The sequence below is a fragment of the Cheilinus undulatus genome, linkage group 7 (assembly GCF_018320785.1).
Source record: "Cheilinus undulatus linkage group 7, ASM1832078v1, whole genome shotgun sequence".
Taxonomy (NCBI): domain Eukaryota; kingdom Metazoa; phylum Chordata; class Actinopteri; order Labriformes; family Labridae; genus Cheilinus; species Cheilinus undulatus.
The window spans coordinates 51,791,059-51,808,585 of NC_054871.1; the positions used below are offsets into that span (position 1 = coordinate 51,791,059).

Consider the following 17,527-nt stretch of genomic DNA (forward strand, 5'->3'; position numbering starts at 1 on the left):
TACCAGAATACAACATTTTTCACCAGGATGCATTAAGCTGTGAAATTTGGGGAGTTCTGGGCATGTCAAGGCCCTCAAAATGAGTCTTGAAGGGTCGGAAAAATAAGAAGAAGAACCAAAGCAATTTCATCAGGGTCCTCGCACCCTCTGGTGCTCTGGCCCTATCAAAATAAGATGCTTTGTGTAGCTAAAAATGCAGATGACTGCTGCAGCTGTGCAGCTGTGAATGTGATTTTAGATGTTTTTACACTTTCTGAGGGAAAATGAGGGGAACTTAAAGCCACAACTACCACAGGATGGACAGAAATTGTGCATCTGCAGAATGCACAGAAGAAACGTTTTTGTGTATGTTTGTATCAAATGTTGAAACTAAAAGGTGCGTTTTCCATCTGATTGTCTGTTTTCCTCTTTGATGTGAGTAATTCAGCTCGGTCAGCTCTCCTCGCTCCGTGGATGAGCTCAGTCCACATTAGTTGTTCTTTCTCGGGCTGCGAGTAATTACGGTCTAAAATTAGTGCAGCTGACAGGTGAGCGTATCCCTCGTTTCTATCAAGCGGCTGACATTCAGCGAGTGGACACAGAGGAATTGTGGCTGTTTGTTTTGGAAAAATTCAGACGTAGATGTTTGAGCGAGGGCTGTCAGAGGAGAGATGGAGAGACACGGAGGAAATGTCAAATAAGACGTAAATGTTTCTCCCATCAAACCAAAGTCTTTTTGTTTTTGTGTCTCTGCAGGCCGAGCTTCAGGGCCCAGGAGGAATCCAGAGCAGAGGTTACTTCCTCTATCGGGTATGGCAGCTTTAAATCAAGACAGAATAGAAACAATACAACCTTACAGGACTAATGTTTAGTGAAATTCTGCTTCATTCACAGCCACGAAACGGAAGACGATCCTTAGAAGATAAGTAACTCAAAGGTAACGCTCTTCTTTGCTCTTCTTTTAAAGGCAGCGTTTGATGAAAATATACCTCCATTTATGGCGTCAGTTCACCGAGCATGTCATGTAGGGCAGTGGTTCCCAACCTTGGGGTTGGGACCCCCTTGAGGGTCATGAGACACTGCGAGGGGGTCGCCAGATGCCTTTAAAAAACTACCAATATTTTTAAAATTATGCTGTTACCACTTGACACCAATTTTACCAAATGTTAACCCTTTTTCATCACTTTTTACAACCAATTTTGCACATTTTTGCCTTTCTATTACTTTTTTCTGCCTTTTTTGCCTCCTCTGAACCATTTCTTGCCACTTTCTGCCTATCCTTGCCTCTGTTGACTCACTATTGCCGTTATCAACCACTTTTTACACCCCTTTTTGCCCATTTTAACCACAGTTAACCCATGTTTGCAGTTTATATCAGTTTTTCATCCCATTCCACCTAATTTCCACCAATTTTTGCGCCTTAAAGCCATTTCAGGCACTTTTTAATCCCTTTTACTACTTTTTTGTGCCTGTTTTTGCCACTTTAACTTATTTTCATTTTTTTCAACTTTTAACCCATTTATGTTCTTTAAAAATCTATTTTTCACCACCTTTTTCACCATTTGCCATTATTAACCAATTTTAGCCATTTTAACACTATTTTATCATGTTTTTAACAAAGTTATTTACATTTAAGGAAGATGATTCACTACACAAATGAATAAATAAAGATATTGGTTTCTTTGATAAGAGTGCTTATTATTCAGGTCACATATAAATATGGCTTTCACAGCTTAGCTTCACAGTGGATCATGATTTTGCTGACCTCCATGAGCAGAAACCTTCCCCTTTGTCCCTCCTTATGGCAGCCTTGTCTCCACATGACTATTCTTGAATGTTCATGGTCGTTCAACCACCTTCAGGTACAGCGGAGGTCCCCGGTCTCTGGCACCTTTATTTTGGGGGTTGCGGGCTAAAGAGGTTGAGAACCCCTGCTGTAGGGACACCAAGCCATGAGAGAGCCACAGCAGTGATGTATGAGCTGTTGTTTGAGTAAGAGGAGGGAGAAGCCATGTTAATGTGGAGTATGGATGCAGGGACTAAAGGGAAGTCACTGAATGCCCTAAACCCCTAATCCAACAGAGGTCAGACAGTTGGTGCTAGTAATCTCTCGATTAGGGAAATGGAGATCCCTGAGTTCAGTGAATGTGTCTCTATGATTCTAGTATGAAGACTCCTGTGTCTGGAAGGTCCAGTCACTTGTTAATTAGTATTCCTGGCTACCATTACACCATAAAGACAAAAGTACACTCCAGGCAACTCATAGGAATTTCCATGTCTCTGAACATCCCCCAGAGTTCAGTTAAATCCATCATGAAGAAATGAAGGAATATGTCACATGTGTAAATCTGCCTAGATCAGGACGTCCTCACAAACTGAGTGAGCGTGCAAGAAGGAGACTAGTGAGAGAGGACACCATGACACCTATGACTACTCTGAAGGAGTTCCAAGCTTCAGCAGCTGAGATGGAGAGACTCTGCAGACAACAACTGTTGGCCAGGTTCTTCACCAGTCAGAGCTTTATGGGAGAGTGACAAAGACGCTGTTGAAGAAAACTCAGATTCAGTCTGGACTAGAGTTCACCTAAAGGCATGTGAGAGACTCCATGGTCAAGAGCAGCTTTCAAACTTTTTTTGCCCAAGGCACACCTAAAGTTAAGCCAAAATCTCAAGGCACACCATATTTATATGGATACAAAATGGACTTTTTCAGTAATGACAGATCTGTGCTTGTTGGTTATTTTAGGCGCTGAAGTAGTCTGTGGCTGGATGAAGCGTACCTCTGTAACATCCCAGCCCTATCTGTTTAAAATCACATGGAACACTGCTTCATAGTCCCAGATCCCACATGATAATAGTTCTGGAGTATTATTTCTCATTTTACCTGAGGTAGAGCAAAAGAGAAACTACATTTGATCAGCTGTCCTGATGGTTTACCTGAGGAGAGGTATGAAAACGATGCTGCAACTATAAATCCCTCCCAGTGCTCCTGTAAATAAACGTTTTATTTTAGACTCAAAGAATTTTGTTAAAGACTTTAATGAAGGGCATGAGGAGGTGCTCTGCATATAGCATATAGTTTGGACTGTGAGCCCCTGGAGGAAAAGAAAGAGAAACTGGAGATTAGAGATGTTAAAGGGGGCATATTATGAAAAATCACTTTTCAGGCAATTCTCCCCCCGCCCTTTCTGCAGCTTTCAGAAAATGTGCTCTGAAACAAGCAGTCCTCGGATTTTCCCCTCATGATGTCATGTGGGGAGTTCGCCTCGCCTCCAGGTTGGAGAGCCACATCCATTTCCTGAGAGGGGCGGAGTCAGGGGCGGAGTCAGACAGCTACAGACAGGAACAACTGTAACAGAGGTTTTTAGACATGCAAACATTTGTTAATGCAGTAGTTCTCAACGTTGGGGTCGTGAGACACTGAGATAGGGTGTCCACATGCCGTAAAAAGACTAAGAATATATTTTTTAATTACACTATTGCCAATTTACACCAATTTCAGCAACATTAACACATTTTTCCCACTACACACCCATTTTTTGTCAGTTTTAAACCCTTTCTACTACTTTTTTCTGCCTATTTGTGCCACTTCTAAACCAAATCTTACCACTCTCTGCCTATTGTTGCTCTGTTAACCCATTAATGCCACTATTATCTCCTCTTTACCATGTTTTATGCCACATTTTATGATTTGATATGCCCATTTCTGCCTATTTCTGCCTCAGCTAACTCCTTTTTGCCAGTTTATATCAATTTCCATCCCATTTCACCACATTTCCACCTATTTTTGCCATTTAACCAAATTTAAACCATTTTTAATCCCCTTAATATGCCACTTTAACCAATTTTTGCCATTTTTTTAATTTTTTGACACTTTTATCAAAATTCTGGCATTCTAAACTATTCTGCTACTTTTTTAAATCCAATTTCACCACCTTTCTCACCATTTTTTCCTGTCATCAACCCATTTTAGCTATTTTTAACATGTTTTAATTCTGTTTTTAACAGAAGGATTTACATTTTTAAGAAGGATACTTACTACACAAATGCGTTAAGAAGTGTTTCTTTGATAAGAGTGGTTTTTATTCAGGTTAAATATTAAACACCACAGCTTAACTTTACAGTGGACCATGATTTTGCTGACCCCAGTTTGACTGGGCCTCAGAAAGCTCCCCCCTTTATCCCCCCTAATGGACGGCCATCTTCAGGTACAGTGGGGGTCCATGGTCTCTGGCACCTTTATTTGGGGGGTTGTGAGCTGAAAAGGTTGAGAACCACTGAGTTAATGGAGTGTTTTTTTCAGAAACAAACTTCACAGGCATGTTTTGGGGACCTCTGAGACCAAAGCTGTCTTAAAATGTCCCCTTTAAAAATCTATAAATAAAGATTATTATTATTATTTAAAATGATCAAAAGGGGTTCTGTTGCACCACTTTAACTTTTTAGTGTTATAATAGTCTGAAAAACCTAGAAGAGGAGCTGTTGCACTTTAGTAGAGAGTTAAAAGAAACTTCTGTGAAAGAGGACTGCATCATATCGCCCCATCTCACTCTCTCCACGTCAGTCATTTTCCCACAATCCCTACTAGCTGCTGAAGTCAGTCGTTATCCTGATGACATGGATGACAGTGAGGACTGGAGAATAATACGCCGCTGACAGCACGCTCATACGGGATCACGCTGGTGTGTTCTTGCATTAATCCTCTAATTTTGTGTCTTTTGTGCAGAGTCCAGTCTGAGTGTACAGAAAGCACACACTGAGACCCCGAGACCTGATCCGCATCTCCTCGACCAACTGATCCGCCTCACAGACGTCTGCCTCTGCTGTACAGTGAAAGCTGAATGTATGAAACATGGTTCTAACTTGGTTCATTTGTCCATGATTTATTTTGTGTGTCATTTGCATTAAACCAGCTGTAACGTTTTCCTGTATGTTTGATTTGTTGCACACGATCAGGGGCGTCTACAGGATAGAAAGATGTGACACCGTGACACTCACTGCAACATACAGCCAACTAGGAAGTCTTTTTTTTCTTTAAAGACGCTCTGTTAAGCAAAAAGTCAACATTCACAGTTATAAATACAAACATATGAGCAGCAGCAGTACTTCTAGTTATGATCCTTATTAACAGGAATTAAGCAATCAGTAAAACGGAGCACAAAGTTAATACAGATCCAGCAATAAAGGGTCAGTTCTCTGCAGTATACCTGACCTGTTTAAGATCACCCACATCTACCTCAGGTTTTGTCTTCAGTTTAGACCAGGGGTGTCGAACTCAATCACAGCAGGGGCCGAGATCTGAATTTAGGTCTACCCTGAGGGCCTAACAGGGTCAAGATTTAACCCAAAACTGTCAACCATGTTTTCACAGGTAATGAATTATAGGGGAAATTAAACAGTGATGATAAAGGATTTTAAAAAAGTCAAAATGGTTAAATATCACAACATCAATGTTTCTGTGTCCACGTCAAATAAATGCTAAATAAATAAAATAAAGGAGTTAAAGGCTCAAAATCTGAAATAAAAAGTCAACTTTATAAGTCCTTATGGTCAAAATACAAAATTAAAAATCCAAAATAAGTTTTTAAAAGGCAACTTTATGAGATAGAGACTTAAAATCATGAGTTTAAAGGTCAAAAAAGAAGGTAAAATTCAAAATTGTGACTCTAAAAGGTCAAAATAGGAGATAAAATTCTCGATCAGGAGTTTAAAAAGTGAAAATATGGGATTAAAAGTCAAATTTAGGAGTTTAAAAGGTCACAGTATGAGAGAAAAGGTCAAAATTATGAATTGAAAAGGTCAAAATATGAAATAAAAGTTCAAGTTTAGGTTATAATCTTGAGATGCAAAATGAAAATATAAAATGAAAACACAAAGTAATTTCTTCCCCTTATTCCAGACTATTTCTACTCTCTACTTTTTCAGATATTTATGAGTTAACCAGGGTTTTTTTATCTTCAAGGTTAAATTTACATTTCTATGCTGGAGGAAATCTGCAGACCTTATTCGGGTGAGCCACTTCTTGTTAAAACATGAAATGATCTTGCAGGCCGGGTAAAACTGCACCTTGGGCCGCATTTGGCCCCCGGGCCTTGAGTTTGACACCCGTGGTATAGACGCTGGGTTCCTCCAGGAACTAAATGAAGATGTCTGGAAACCCGGGCCACTGCTAAGGGTTAGCTTGACACGGTAAGACAATTTGTCTTCTCCTAATAAACATTCAAAATAATCAGAAGGTGTGAAGATGCTCCAGAACTCTCCGTGCCAGCTGACCTCCTGCCCACAGCGAGGCTGGACCCCCATGAATACTCATCAATCTGTACAAACACAACAATTTAACAGGCTTGTAAACCTCTAAGAAATATAAGAAATACCTGACATAAACATGTGCTCCCCTAAGAACAGGGCCCAACACGTTTATTAGACCACCTTTCATAAAAACGAGAAACATAAATGTTTCAGAAATCTGTCAAAAACTTGTTTGAAACTTGAAAAAACAATCTTTGCATCTACTAAATTTCAAATTTGTTCAATAGGACTCAAATCCAGACTTTGACTGGTCCAGTCTGATCCAAAAGATCCTGTACATGTCTGATTTAGAACCACTTATGAAATATTCCTGAATCTGATTGAGAAAGGTCCGGTTCTGTGTGACTAGTGCTGTTCACGCTGTCAGAGAAAAATCAGACAGGAGTCACATATGAGCACAAAAATCAGATTCAGGTCCCTGTAACTGAATGTAGGCCCTGCTGTCAGCTTTGAGGCCTGCCTGGGTCCATTGTCTTATATAAACTACCAACCAATCAAATTCAGTCCAGGAGGGATTCCAAGGACAATGATCATCAACTGGCGGCCCGGGGTCCACATAAGGCCCCCCCAAAGCTTTCTGTCCGGCCCCCAGAAGGTCATGACATTCATAAAAGGAGGAAAAGAAGATGTTTTTGGCTTGTTAAATCCATCACAAAAATTATTAATATGGAAATAGTTTCAGAATGACTTAACACTTGATTGTTCTTTATAGAAATTTATCTGCCAGCCATTATTAGTTAAAAATACATAGAGTTGATGTTGGTAGAAATGTTGCAAAAATGGACGGATAAAGTGGCAAACAGGGGTTAAAAGTGGCAAAAAAGAGTAAATACTGGTGCTATGTGGGCAGGCCTGTCTTCTTGTGGCCTGCTGCACAGTAATATGTTAATCAGACCAAAATATTGATCTTATTTGTGTCTTTTTAAAAGTCCGGCCCCAGAGTTTCTGCTGAGACTGAATTTGGCCCTTGTGTAACCTGATGACCCCTGCTCTACGGTGTTGTGGTCGACGTTCTTGTTCATGATACTGTGGTTTTTCACTCATTTGCCCACGCCGTTTCCAGCTTTTCTGCAGACACAATCATGACGATGCCGACTGAGGAGTTCAAACTGGGACCGGTCTGTCCAGAGTTCCTTCTTCCAGTCCAGTGTTTGTGCTCCCTGGTAAATCTGAGGAGCTTCTGGATGTTTGCAGGCATCAGTCTTCTTCTTGCTCTGTCGGTCGTCTGCTTACGGCTGTTCTGGAGACTTCCTCAGACTCTGATCTAGAAGCATCCATCTCTGCCTGAAGATCAGCAGTGCTCCCTTCTGTACCAGTCTGACCACACTGAGACCACTTTATATCATTCCCTGTTTGTCTCAGAGATCATCCACCATCTTGAAGGGTTTAAATACAGTTTCTTTCATCTTCAGTCATCTCTCTACGTTTGTTTAAAACGTTTCACTGTTTTAAACAGGAATGAGGAATTTCAAACTGAATTCACTTTTTTATACCCAAATTTGAGTCGGCTCACTGGGCTTCTCTGAGAAGTCAGATATTAACTAAGCATAACATTCAACCACTAAAACTCATTTTTCTGTTCAGGAATGACAGTAAATAACTATCATTTGACATATTAATCATATTAATGTGTTTTACTATTTTTTTTTCCTTTTTTTTGTAAATCAGTAAATTCGAAAATTCATAGATAACAATAATAATTCTATTTTAGCATTAAAAATATCATTTGGATTAAAGAGCTTCTACATATTGGTGTATTAACCATTGCAGAAACATCAAAAATGATTTTGGTACTTACTAATGCTGTTAATTTAGGACAGCTGTGGCATAAACCTTACTTTGGTTAGGGTTAGGGTGGTCTAATAAATTTGTTAAGATTTTGTATATATGTATATGTGTATATATATATATATATATATATATATATATATATATATATATATATATGTATATATAGGTCGTCAGTAATATTTTTTTAAAAGCATTTTTTTTTCTCTTTTCTTTATTTTTTTCACTCATCTGAAGTGTCTTATCTCTGATTTTCATGACTTTCTAACTTAATCTTTCATATGAACTATTTTAAATGAGTTATAATTGCATATAGATATGTCGGTATTTTGACAAATTAATAATAATAATAATAATGCATTTTATTTATAGGCGCCTTTCAGAACACCCAAGGACACCGTACAAAAAAGAAATGATCAGAATAAAGTGAACTGAGAGAAATGAATGAACCAAAGCAGCCGCTGATGGAGGTGACGATGGGGATAAAAAGCGACGGCTTAAACTACCACAAATATGTTTAAGGAGACGTTGGTGTGCCTTAACCAAAGTTTGTTGAAAGAGATAATAAAGCATGCGATTAATCACAATTATAACAATTAAAGAAATAGGTGCAGTAGTTGTGGACCTCACTTAAATACATGAGTTTAAAATCTGTCCTTTATATGGCTGAAAGTCACAACTGTGAGGCACTCAGGTCTGTTCAGAAATGTTTAAACTAATTACTCTTGGACTGAATAGACTATCAATGCTTACACATTTATCTAACTCTGACTCCAACTCTACATTTTAATGCTCTTCACATCAACCCTTTCTTCTGAATATTCTACCACATCTTTATTTTACTACACTATGCACTCATTGCTACAGTTAGAATGATATAAATAAAAGCATTTAGATTATTTGAAAGTACTTTAAAAGCTGTTTGAAACAGACTGAAATCTAAAGAGCTGCATCAGTAAAATCTGACTATTTCTCTTCCTCTTTAAGGACGACCATATTTTAAACACGTTTGCTGTAATTTAGAGAAATAGATTACTTCATTGTTTTCTGGTCTTTTTTCTGATAAGAGTGTTGGACAGACGCACACATGGGTGTGTGTGTTAATGTGTGTGTGTGTGTGTGTGTGTGTGTGTTGGTGAGTGAGAGTGTGTCTCTGCTCTGAGAGACACAATGCATAATCTCATCTGAACAGCAGATGTCCTCATCGTCCGAGGTTTCAGTGATAGATTGGTCATGAGTGAAATCAAACATGGTCATGGTTTATCCCTGATCAGATGGTTAGAAATGTTTTCATTACCCTTTGAAAGTGTACCTCACCTTTACAGGTGAGAGAAGATCAGTCCTAAAGGTACAGGCTTGTTGTTGACATTCCTCAGCTGATTGGTTGGCTCTGATATCAGCGGGAATAAAACTTTAACAGAAAAATACAAAGTTCAAAAGGTGAAAAAGGTCAAACATGGATAAAGCTGTATGGGGCTTTTTCCTCATTTAGAGATGCAAACATCGATTCTTAGGATTTGTGAGTAAAAAGTAAATACAATAAGCTGTTCTCTTTGCTTCCTTTGCAGATTTGCAAACTTATTAGTTTTTTAGGTGGACACAACATCATCAGTAGGCTAAGTGAGGTACTGGTGGGGTAAATGTGGGTTCATATATCACAAAAATGGCCACAATAGGCAGAAAAAAACAGTCTATCTAATAAATAATCAACACTTTATATATCATATTTCTCTCACATTTTCTTAACATTGGCCCATAATATATATATATATATATATATATATATATATATATATATATATATATATATAGATGGATAGATAGATAGATAGATAGATAGATAGATATAGATATAAATATAGATATAGCTATCTATCTATCTATCTATCTATCTAGTTATTCTAAATATTTATCGGACACTAGTAGCTACAGTCAGTTATTCTAAATACTTATAGGAGACTAGTAGCTACAGTCAGTTATTCTAAATATTTATAGGAGACTAGTAGCTACAGTCAGTTATTCTAAATATTTATAGGAGACAAGTAGCTACAGTCAGTTATTCTATTTATAGGAGACTAGTAGCTACAGTCAGTTATTCTAAATAATTATAGGAGACTAGTAGCTACAGTCAGTTATTCTAAATAATTATAGGAGACTAGTAGCTACAGTCAGTTATTCTTAATATTTATAGGAGACTAGTAGCTACAGTCAGTTATTCTAAACATTTATCGGAGACTAACAGCTACAGTCAGTTATTCTTAATATTTATCTGAGACTAGTAGCTACAGTCAGTTATATTAAACATTTATAGGAGACTAGTAGCTACAGTCAGTTATTCTAAATATTTATCGGAGACTAGCAGCTACAGTCAGTGATTCTTATTATTTATCGGAGACTAGCAGCTACAGTCAGTGATTCTTAGTATTTATGGGAGACTAGCAGCTACAGTCAGTTATTCTAAATATTTATCGGAGACTAGCAGCTACAGTCAGTGATTCTTAGTATTTATGGGAGACTAGCAGCTACAGTCAGTGATTCTTAGTATTTATTGGAGACTAGCAGCTACAGTCAGTGATTCTTAGTATTTATTGGAGACTAGCAGCTACAGTCAGTGATTCTTAGTATTTATGGGAGACTAGCAGCTACAGTCAGTGATTCTTAGTATTTATAGGAGACTTGCAGCTACAGTCAGTTATTCTAAATATTTATCGGAGACTAGTAGCTACAGTCAGTGATTCTTAGTATTTATCAGAGACTAGCAGCTACAGTCAGTGATTCTTAGTATTTATGGGAGACTAGCAGCCACAGTCAGTGATCCTTAGTATTTATTGGAGACTAGCAGCTACAGTCAGTGATTCTTAGTATTTATGGGAGACTAGCAGCTACAGTCAGTGATTCTTAGTATTTATGGGAGACTAGCAGCTACAGTCAGTGATTCTTAGTATTTATGGGAGACTAGCAGCTACAGTCAGTGATCCTTAGTATTTATTGGAGACTTGTAGCATAGAAATCATGACCATGGTGTCATGGATTCTTTTGTTCTTGGTAACTTTTGTGATAAACCCAGTGAAAACTCAAGAAGACATTATCTTTGTGTTGTCAGTGTTGACTTATTTTTTTACAAATATGTTGATGATTCATCAACTTTGTGAATGTGAGGGCTTTGAAATAAATTGGTGATTGGTTAAGTCAGTGGGCTAATATTGTTCACTTTTTAAAAAACATTTTTTATGAAGAGAAGTGCCCTAAATATCTGTGCCCTTTGACCCTGCACATCTCTGTAGTGTCTCATATTTACACAGAGGAGAGCTTTATTAAAGGGAGAGCTTAAAGTGATCGTGTTGATGAGGGAATAAGAGAGAACATGTGCTTCATCTTATACCTGAGGTACATATGACATATAACACATAATTTCCTAACAACAGAACTGTGGCTAGTGGAAACAGAGTGGCTCGTAGCCATTAGCTGCAGTGGATGGTGTGCAAACAAGTTAATGTCAAGCCCTGATCATGTGTAAGCATACGCATAAACACACCACAGCCAGCCACAGGCCATTACTAGCCCACCCTGACGATGATGATGGTAACAGCACAGGCTAAACTCCTAAGATAGAACCATGTACAGATCTCAGCAGACTGGACATCAGAAACAGATCACAGAATGCTCATTATAACAACGGAGACTTGAGACTTGACTTAGACTTGAAAAAGATGACTTGTGCTCATCTGTGGTCTGGATACTTCATGAATGAACTGTATTTAATATCAAGTTTCTCTCCCACCGTCCCCACTCGACCCTAGACTCCATATCACCTTTACCTGCGTGTGACGGATCGATCCAGGTATTTCAATTGAATCAGTGATCAATCAGACATTTCTCCATCAGACTGAAGTCATGTGGAGTTCGGGGGGGGGTGGGGGACTCCAGTCTGCCTCTATGAGCAGCAGCGACCGTAAGAGGAGTCTGCTCTCGGTAAGTGTTTCCTCTGTCTCGGTTTCCTACCTGTTTGTCTGTTTTACCTGCAGCTGTCTGTCTGTCAGCTCCAGTCTCATGTAGAGCTACAGACACAGACGGCTCCTCTGGAGCTGCTTCGGTGACAGACTGGCCGGAGTCCCGTTGACCCACATTCTTATCTAATGCTGCTGCATGTTAGCGAGAGATGAGCTGTTCGTAAACGAATCGGCACAAGGAACCGACTCAATTTAATCCCTCAAACTTCATTTTTGTATGATTCCCGTTTAAGAACCAGTTCCATCTTAAGACACTCTAAGAAGAGGGAGTGTCTAAGCTATTCACTTTGTTATACTATTTACAGAGCTAAAACAACAATGCAATGTGAGCACAGAGCAAAGTAATTTTTAGCAATTTTACAGTGGAAAGGAATAATATTTTTACCAGACATAAACCTTGAGTTCAAAATGGTGATGATTTCACATTGCATGTGATGCATATGGACCTTTATGTTTTTATATAATTTTTTTCCCCACACATCCCTTTTAATTCTGTGCTTTTTTGAGACACTTCACTCAGTTTGGTTTGATTGTTTTTTAGATTGATAGATACAGTACTGTGTAGAAGATTTGGGCATGTTTGGGCTGAAATTTGAGGCTTAAGTAAGGCATGTAATGGCGACTGGGCTGGAAGGAGGATTGACACAACCCAGGTCATGCTCTGGATGTCTTTGTACATTACCAAAGGCACGGGAATATAATCTGATGAAAACCAAAGAAAAAACCACAGCTTTAGGGTGGAGTTATGGGTAGATGTGGCACTTAAACATAGCCTAAGGCAGTGGTTTTCAAACTTTTTTTGCCCAAGGCACACCATGTTCATACCGATACAAAATAGACTCTTCCAGTAATGATATTCAAGACTGCCCATTAGGGGGGATGATGGGGACCTGGCGCCCAGCCAGCCGAGGGATCATGGAGGTCAGCAAAACCATGATCCATTGTCATGTCAAACTGTGATAACTAATATATTTAAACCAAATAATAAACATTCTAATCAAAGCAACACAAATCTGTTTTTATTTATGCTTTGGTACGATATAGCCCTCTTAAAAATGCTTTACCATTAAAACAGAATGATCTTTTTATCGTTAACAATGTAGAAGGAGACACTCAACTAAATGATTAGGAAAGTAATGTGAACTTCATAGCTAGGTCATAATGTGCAGAGACATCAGGATGATGGAAAATGAAGTAGAAGATACGGAGACAACTCTAGTTGAGGAGAACTGAATAATTGTGAAAAAGAGACAACAAATATGTTGATGTGGAAAAGTGGGCAACAAGTGGCCAGACATGGGCAAAAAGTGCAAACAAAAAATAGGCTAAAATGATTGTTTTTTTAAATGGGGCAAGTTTGGACAACAAAGACCAAACAATTGCAAAAGTGGGCAAAAATTGGGGAAAAAAGTGGCAAAAAGGGGTTAAAAGTGATGAAAAAATGGCAACAAATGACAAATCAATAGCAAAAGTGGAAAAAAATGGCAAAAAATGTGTCACAAATGGGTTAAAAGTGGCACAAAAAGTGGCAAAAATGGCAAATCAATAGAAAAAGTGGAAAAATTGGCAAAAATGTGGCACAAATTTGTTTGAAGTGGCACAAAAACTGGCAATAAGGAGTTAAAAATGATGAAAAATTGGCCAAAAATGTCAACTCAATAGCAAAAGTGGAAAAAAATGGCAAAAATGTGGCACAAATGGGTTAAAAGTGGCACAAAAAGTGGCACAGATTTGTTTAAAGTGGCACAAAACTGGCAATTAGGGGTTAAAAGTAATGTAAAATTGGTCAAAAATGTCAAATCAATAACAAAGTGGAAAAAAAATGGTAAAAATGTGGCACAGATGGGTTAAAAGTGGCAAAAAGAGGTTCAAAGTGATGAACAAATGGGCAACAAAAGACAAAACAATAGCAAAAGTGGAAAAAAATGGCAAAAATGTGGCACAAATGGGCTAAAAGTGGCACAATAAGTGTCTATAAGGGGTTAAAAGTGATGAAAAATTGGCAAGAAAAGACAAAACAATGGCAAAAGTGGAAAAATTTGCAAAAATATGGCACAAATGAGTTAAAAATGGCAAAAAGAGGTTCAAAGTGATGAACAAATGGGCAACAAAAGACAAAACAATAGCAAAAGTGGAAAAAAATGGCAAAAATGTGGCACAATGGGTTAAAAGTGGTACAAAAAGTGTCAATAAGGGGTTCAAAGTGATGAAAAAATAGGCAACAAATGACAAATCAATAGCAAAAGTGGAAAAAAATGGCAAAAAATGTGTCACAAATGGTTAAAAGTGGCACAAAAAGTAGCAAAAATGGCATATCAATAGAAAAAGTGGAAAAATTGGCAAAAATGTGGCACAAATTTGTTTGAAGTGGCACAAAAACTGGCAATAAGGAGTTAAAAATGATGAAAAATTGGCCAAAAATGTCAACTCAATAGCGAAAGTGGAAAAAAATGGCAAAAATGTGGCACAAATGGGTTAAAAGTGGCACAAAAAGTGGCACAGATTTGTTTAAAGTGGCACAAAACTGGCAATTAGGGGTTAAAAGTAATGAAAAATTGGTCAAAAATGTCAAATCAATAACAAAGTGGAAAAAAAATGGTAAAAATGTGGCACAGATGGGTTAAAAGTGGCAAAAAGAGGTTCAAAGTGATGAACAAATGGGCAACAAAAGACAAAACAATAGCAAAAGTGGAAAAAAATGGCAAAAATGTGGCACAAATGGGTTAAAAGTGGCACAATAAGTGTCTATAAGGGGTTAAAAGTGATGAAAAATTGGCAAGAAAAGACAAAACAATGGCAAAAGTGGAAAAATTTGCAAAAATATGGCACAAATGAGTTAAAAATGGCAAAAAGAGGTTCAAAGTGATGAACAAATGCGCAACAAAAGACAAAACAATAGCAAAAGTGGAAAAAAATGGCAAAAATGTGGCACAATGGGTTAAAAGTGGTACAAAAAGTGTCAATAAGGGGTTCAAAGTGATGAAAAAATAGGCAACAAATGACAAATCAATAGCAAAAGTGGAAAAAAATGGCAAAAAATGTGTCACAAATGGTTAAAAGTGGCACAAAAAGTAGCAAAAATGGCATATCAATAGAAAAAGTGGAAAAATTGGCAAAAATGTGGCTCAAATTTGTTTGAAGTGACACAAAAACTGGCAATAAGGAGTTAAAAATGATGAAAAATTGGCCAAAAATGTCAACTCAATAGCGAAAGTGGAAAAAAATGGCAAAAATGTGGCACAAATGGGCTAAAAGTGGCACAAAAAGTGTCAATAAGGGGTTAAAAGTGATGAAAAATTGGCAAGAAAAGACAAAACAATGGCAAAAGTGGAAAAAAATGGCAAAAAATGTGTCACAAATGGGTTAAAAGTGGCAATTAGGGGTTCAAAGTGATGAACAAATGGGCAACAAAAGACAAAACAATAGCAAAAGTGGAAAAAAATGGCAAAAATGTGGCACAATGGGTTAAAAGTGGTACAAAAAGTGTCAATAAGGGGTTCAAAGTGATGAAAAAATAGGCAACAAATGACAAATCAATAGCAAAAGTGGAAAAAAAATGGCAAAAAATGTGTCACAAATGGGTTAAAAGTGGCACAAAAAGTGGCAAAAATGGCAAATCAATAGAAAAAGTGGAAAAATTGGCAAAAATGTGGCACAAATTTGTTTGAAGTGGCACAAAAACTGGCAATAAGGAGTTAAAAATGATGAAAAATTGGCCAAAAATGTCAACTCAATAGCGAAAGTGGAAAAAAATGGCAAAAATGTGGCACAAATGGGTTAAAAGTGGCACAAAAAGTGGCACAGATTTGTTTAAAGTGGCACAAAACTGGCAATTAGGGGTTAAAAGTAATGAAAAATTGGTCAAAAATGTCAAATCAATAACAAAGTGGAAAAAAAAATGGTAAAAATGTGGCACAGATGGGTTAAAAGTGGCAAAAAGAGGTTCAAAGTGATGAACAAATGGGCAACAAAAGACAAAACAATAGCAAAAGTGGAAAAAAATGGCAAAAATGTGGCACAAATGGGCTAAAAGTGGCACAATAAGTGTCTATAAGGGGTTAAAAGTGATGAAAAATTGGCAAGAAAAGACAAAACAATGGCAAAAGTGGAAAAATTTGCAAAAATATGGCACAAATGAGTTAAAAATGGCAAAAAGAGGTTCAAAGTGATGAACAAATGCGCAACAAAAGACAAAACAATAGCAAAAGTGGAAAAAAATGGCAAAAATGTGGCACAATGGGTTAAAAGTGGTACAAAAAGTGTCAATAAGGGGTTCAAAGTGATGAAAAAATAGGCAACAAATGACAAATCAATAGCAAAAGTGGAAAAAAATGGCAAAAAATGTGTCACAAATGGTTAAAAGTGGCACAAAAAGTAGCAAAAATGGCAGATCAATAGAAAGAGTGGAAAAATTGGCAAAAATGTGGCACAAATTTGTTTGAAGTGGCACAAAAACTGGCAATAAGGAGTTAAAAATGATGAAAAATTGGCCAAAAATGTCAACTCAATAAAGTGGAAAAAAATGGCAAAAATGTGGCACAAATGGGCTAAAAGTGGCACAAAAAGTGTCAATAAGGGGTTAAAAGTGATGAAAAATTGGCAAGAAAAGACAAAACAATAGCAAAAGTGGAAAAAAATGGCAAAAAATTTGTCACAAATGGGTTAAAAGTGGCAATTAGGGGTTAAAAGTGGTGAAAAATTGGCAAAAAATGTCAGAACAATAGCAAAAAGGTTTTAAAATGTGGCTTAAATGGGTTTAGATTTGCAAAAACATGTTGAAAGTGTCAAAACGATGGCAAAAATAGGCTACAAGTGGCATAAAATAGAAATTTCCAAGGCACCTGCCTCAAGGCACACTAGTGTACCTTGCCACAGCATTTAAGAACCACTGGCCTAGGGTGCTGTTAGGGCAGTTGGAGGGTTGCCACAGCCTCCTGGTTGTCGTGTGTATGTTCTAAGCACCTGAAAACTGTTGGTGGTTGCTGGGCGTATTACCGTTAGCGCTCTACATGCCTAAAACTCCTGCACAGTACTGTAGCTAGATAGGTACTTTATTAATCCTGTTTTTATATTAAGGTAATTAGGATATCTCCTGTTGACCTGTCCTTTAACTCATGATAATAATAATAACTTTATTTGTATAGCACCTTTTGAAAACAGAGGTCATGCTTTAGTTTACATCACTGACTGCTGTCATCTGGCCTCACTGATATGTACAGTGGAGTATCGTCTGCATAGCAATGGAAATCTCCAGAAGGGTTCCTCAATTTGTTACCCAGAGGATGCAAAGGGTAAAGAATTGGTCCAAGAACAGAACCTTGAGGAACTCCATAGCTAACTGTAGTGAGCACAGAAGACTTGTCAATAATAAAATTGGGACTGATTATGATGATTTAAACCAACTCAAAGGGATTCGTATAAATGATGTTCATCTTTAATATG

General features: G+C 37.6%; 2 protein-coding genes across 2 annotated transcripts in view; both read left to right on the forward strand.

Moving 5' to 3' along the window:
• nmu (neuromedin U) overlaps positions 1–4,782 on the forward strand; it is a 28,688-nt gene extending 23,906 nt beyond the window's left edge. The window contains exons 6-8 of the mRNA XM_041792118.1: positions 736–789; positions 874–916; positions 4,705–4,782. Coding sequence (XP_041648052.1) covers positions 736–789; positions 874–909 — 90 coding nt within the window. The 3' untranslated portion in view covers positions 910–916; positions 4,705–4,782. The remainder of the gene's footprint in view (positions 1–735; positions 790–873; positions 917–4,704) is intronic.
• Positions 4,783–12,002: 7,220 nt separating this feature from the next.
• The window catches only part of clocka (clock circadian regulator a), a 62,539-nt gene continuing 57,014 nt past the window's right edge, over positions 12,003–17,527 (forward strand). The window contains exon 1 of the mRNA XM_041791940.1: positions 12,003–12,047. The gene's annotated coding sequence lies outside the window, so the exon portion shown is untranslated. The remainder of the gene's footprint in view (positions 12,048–17,527) is intronic.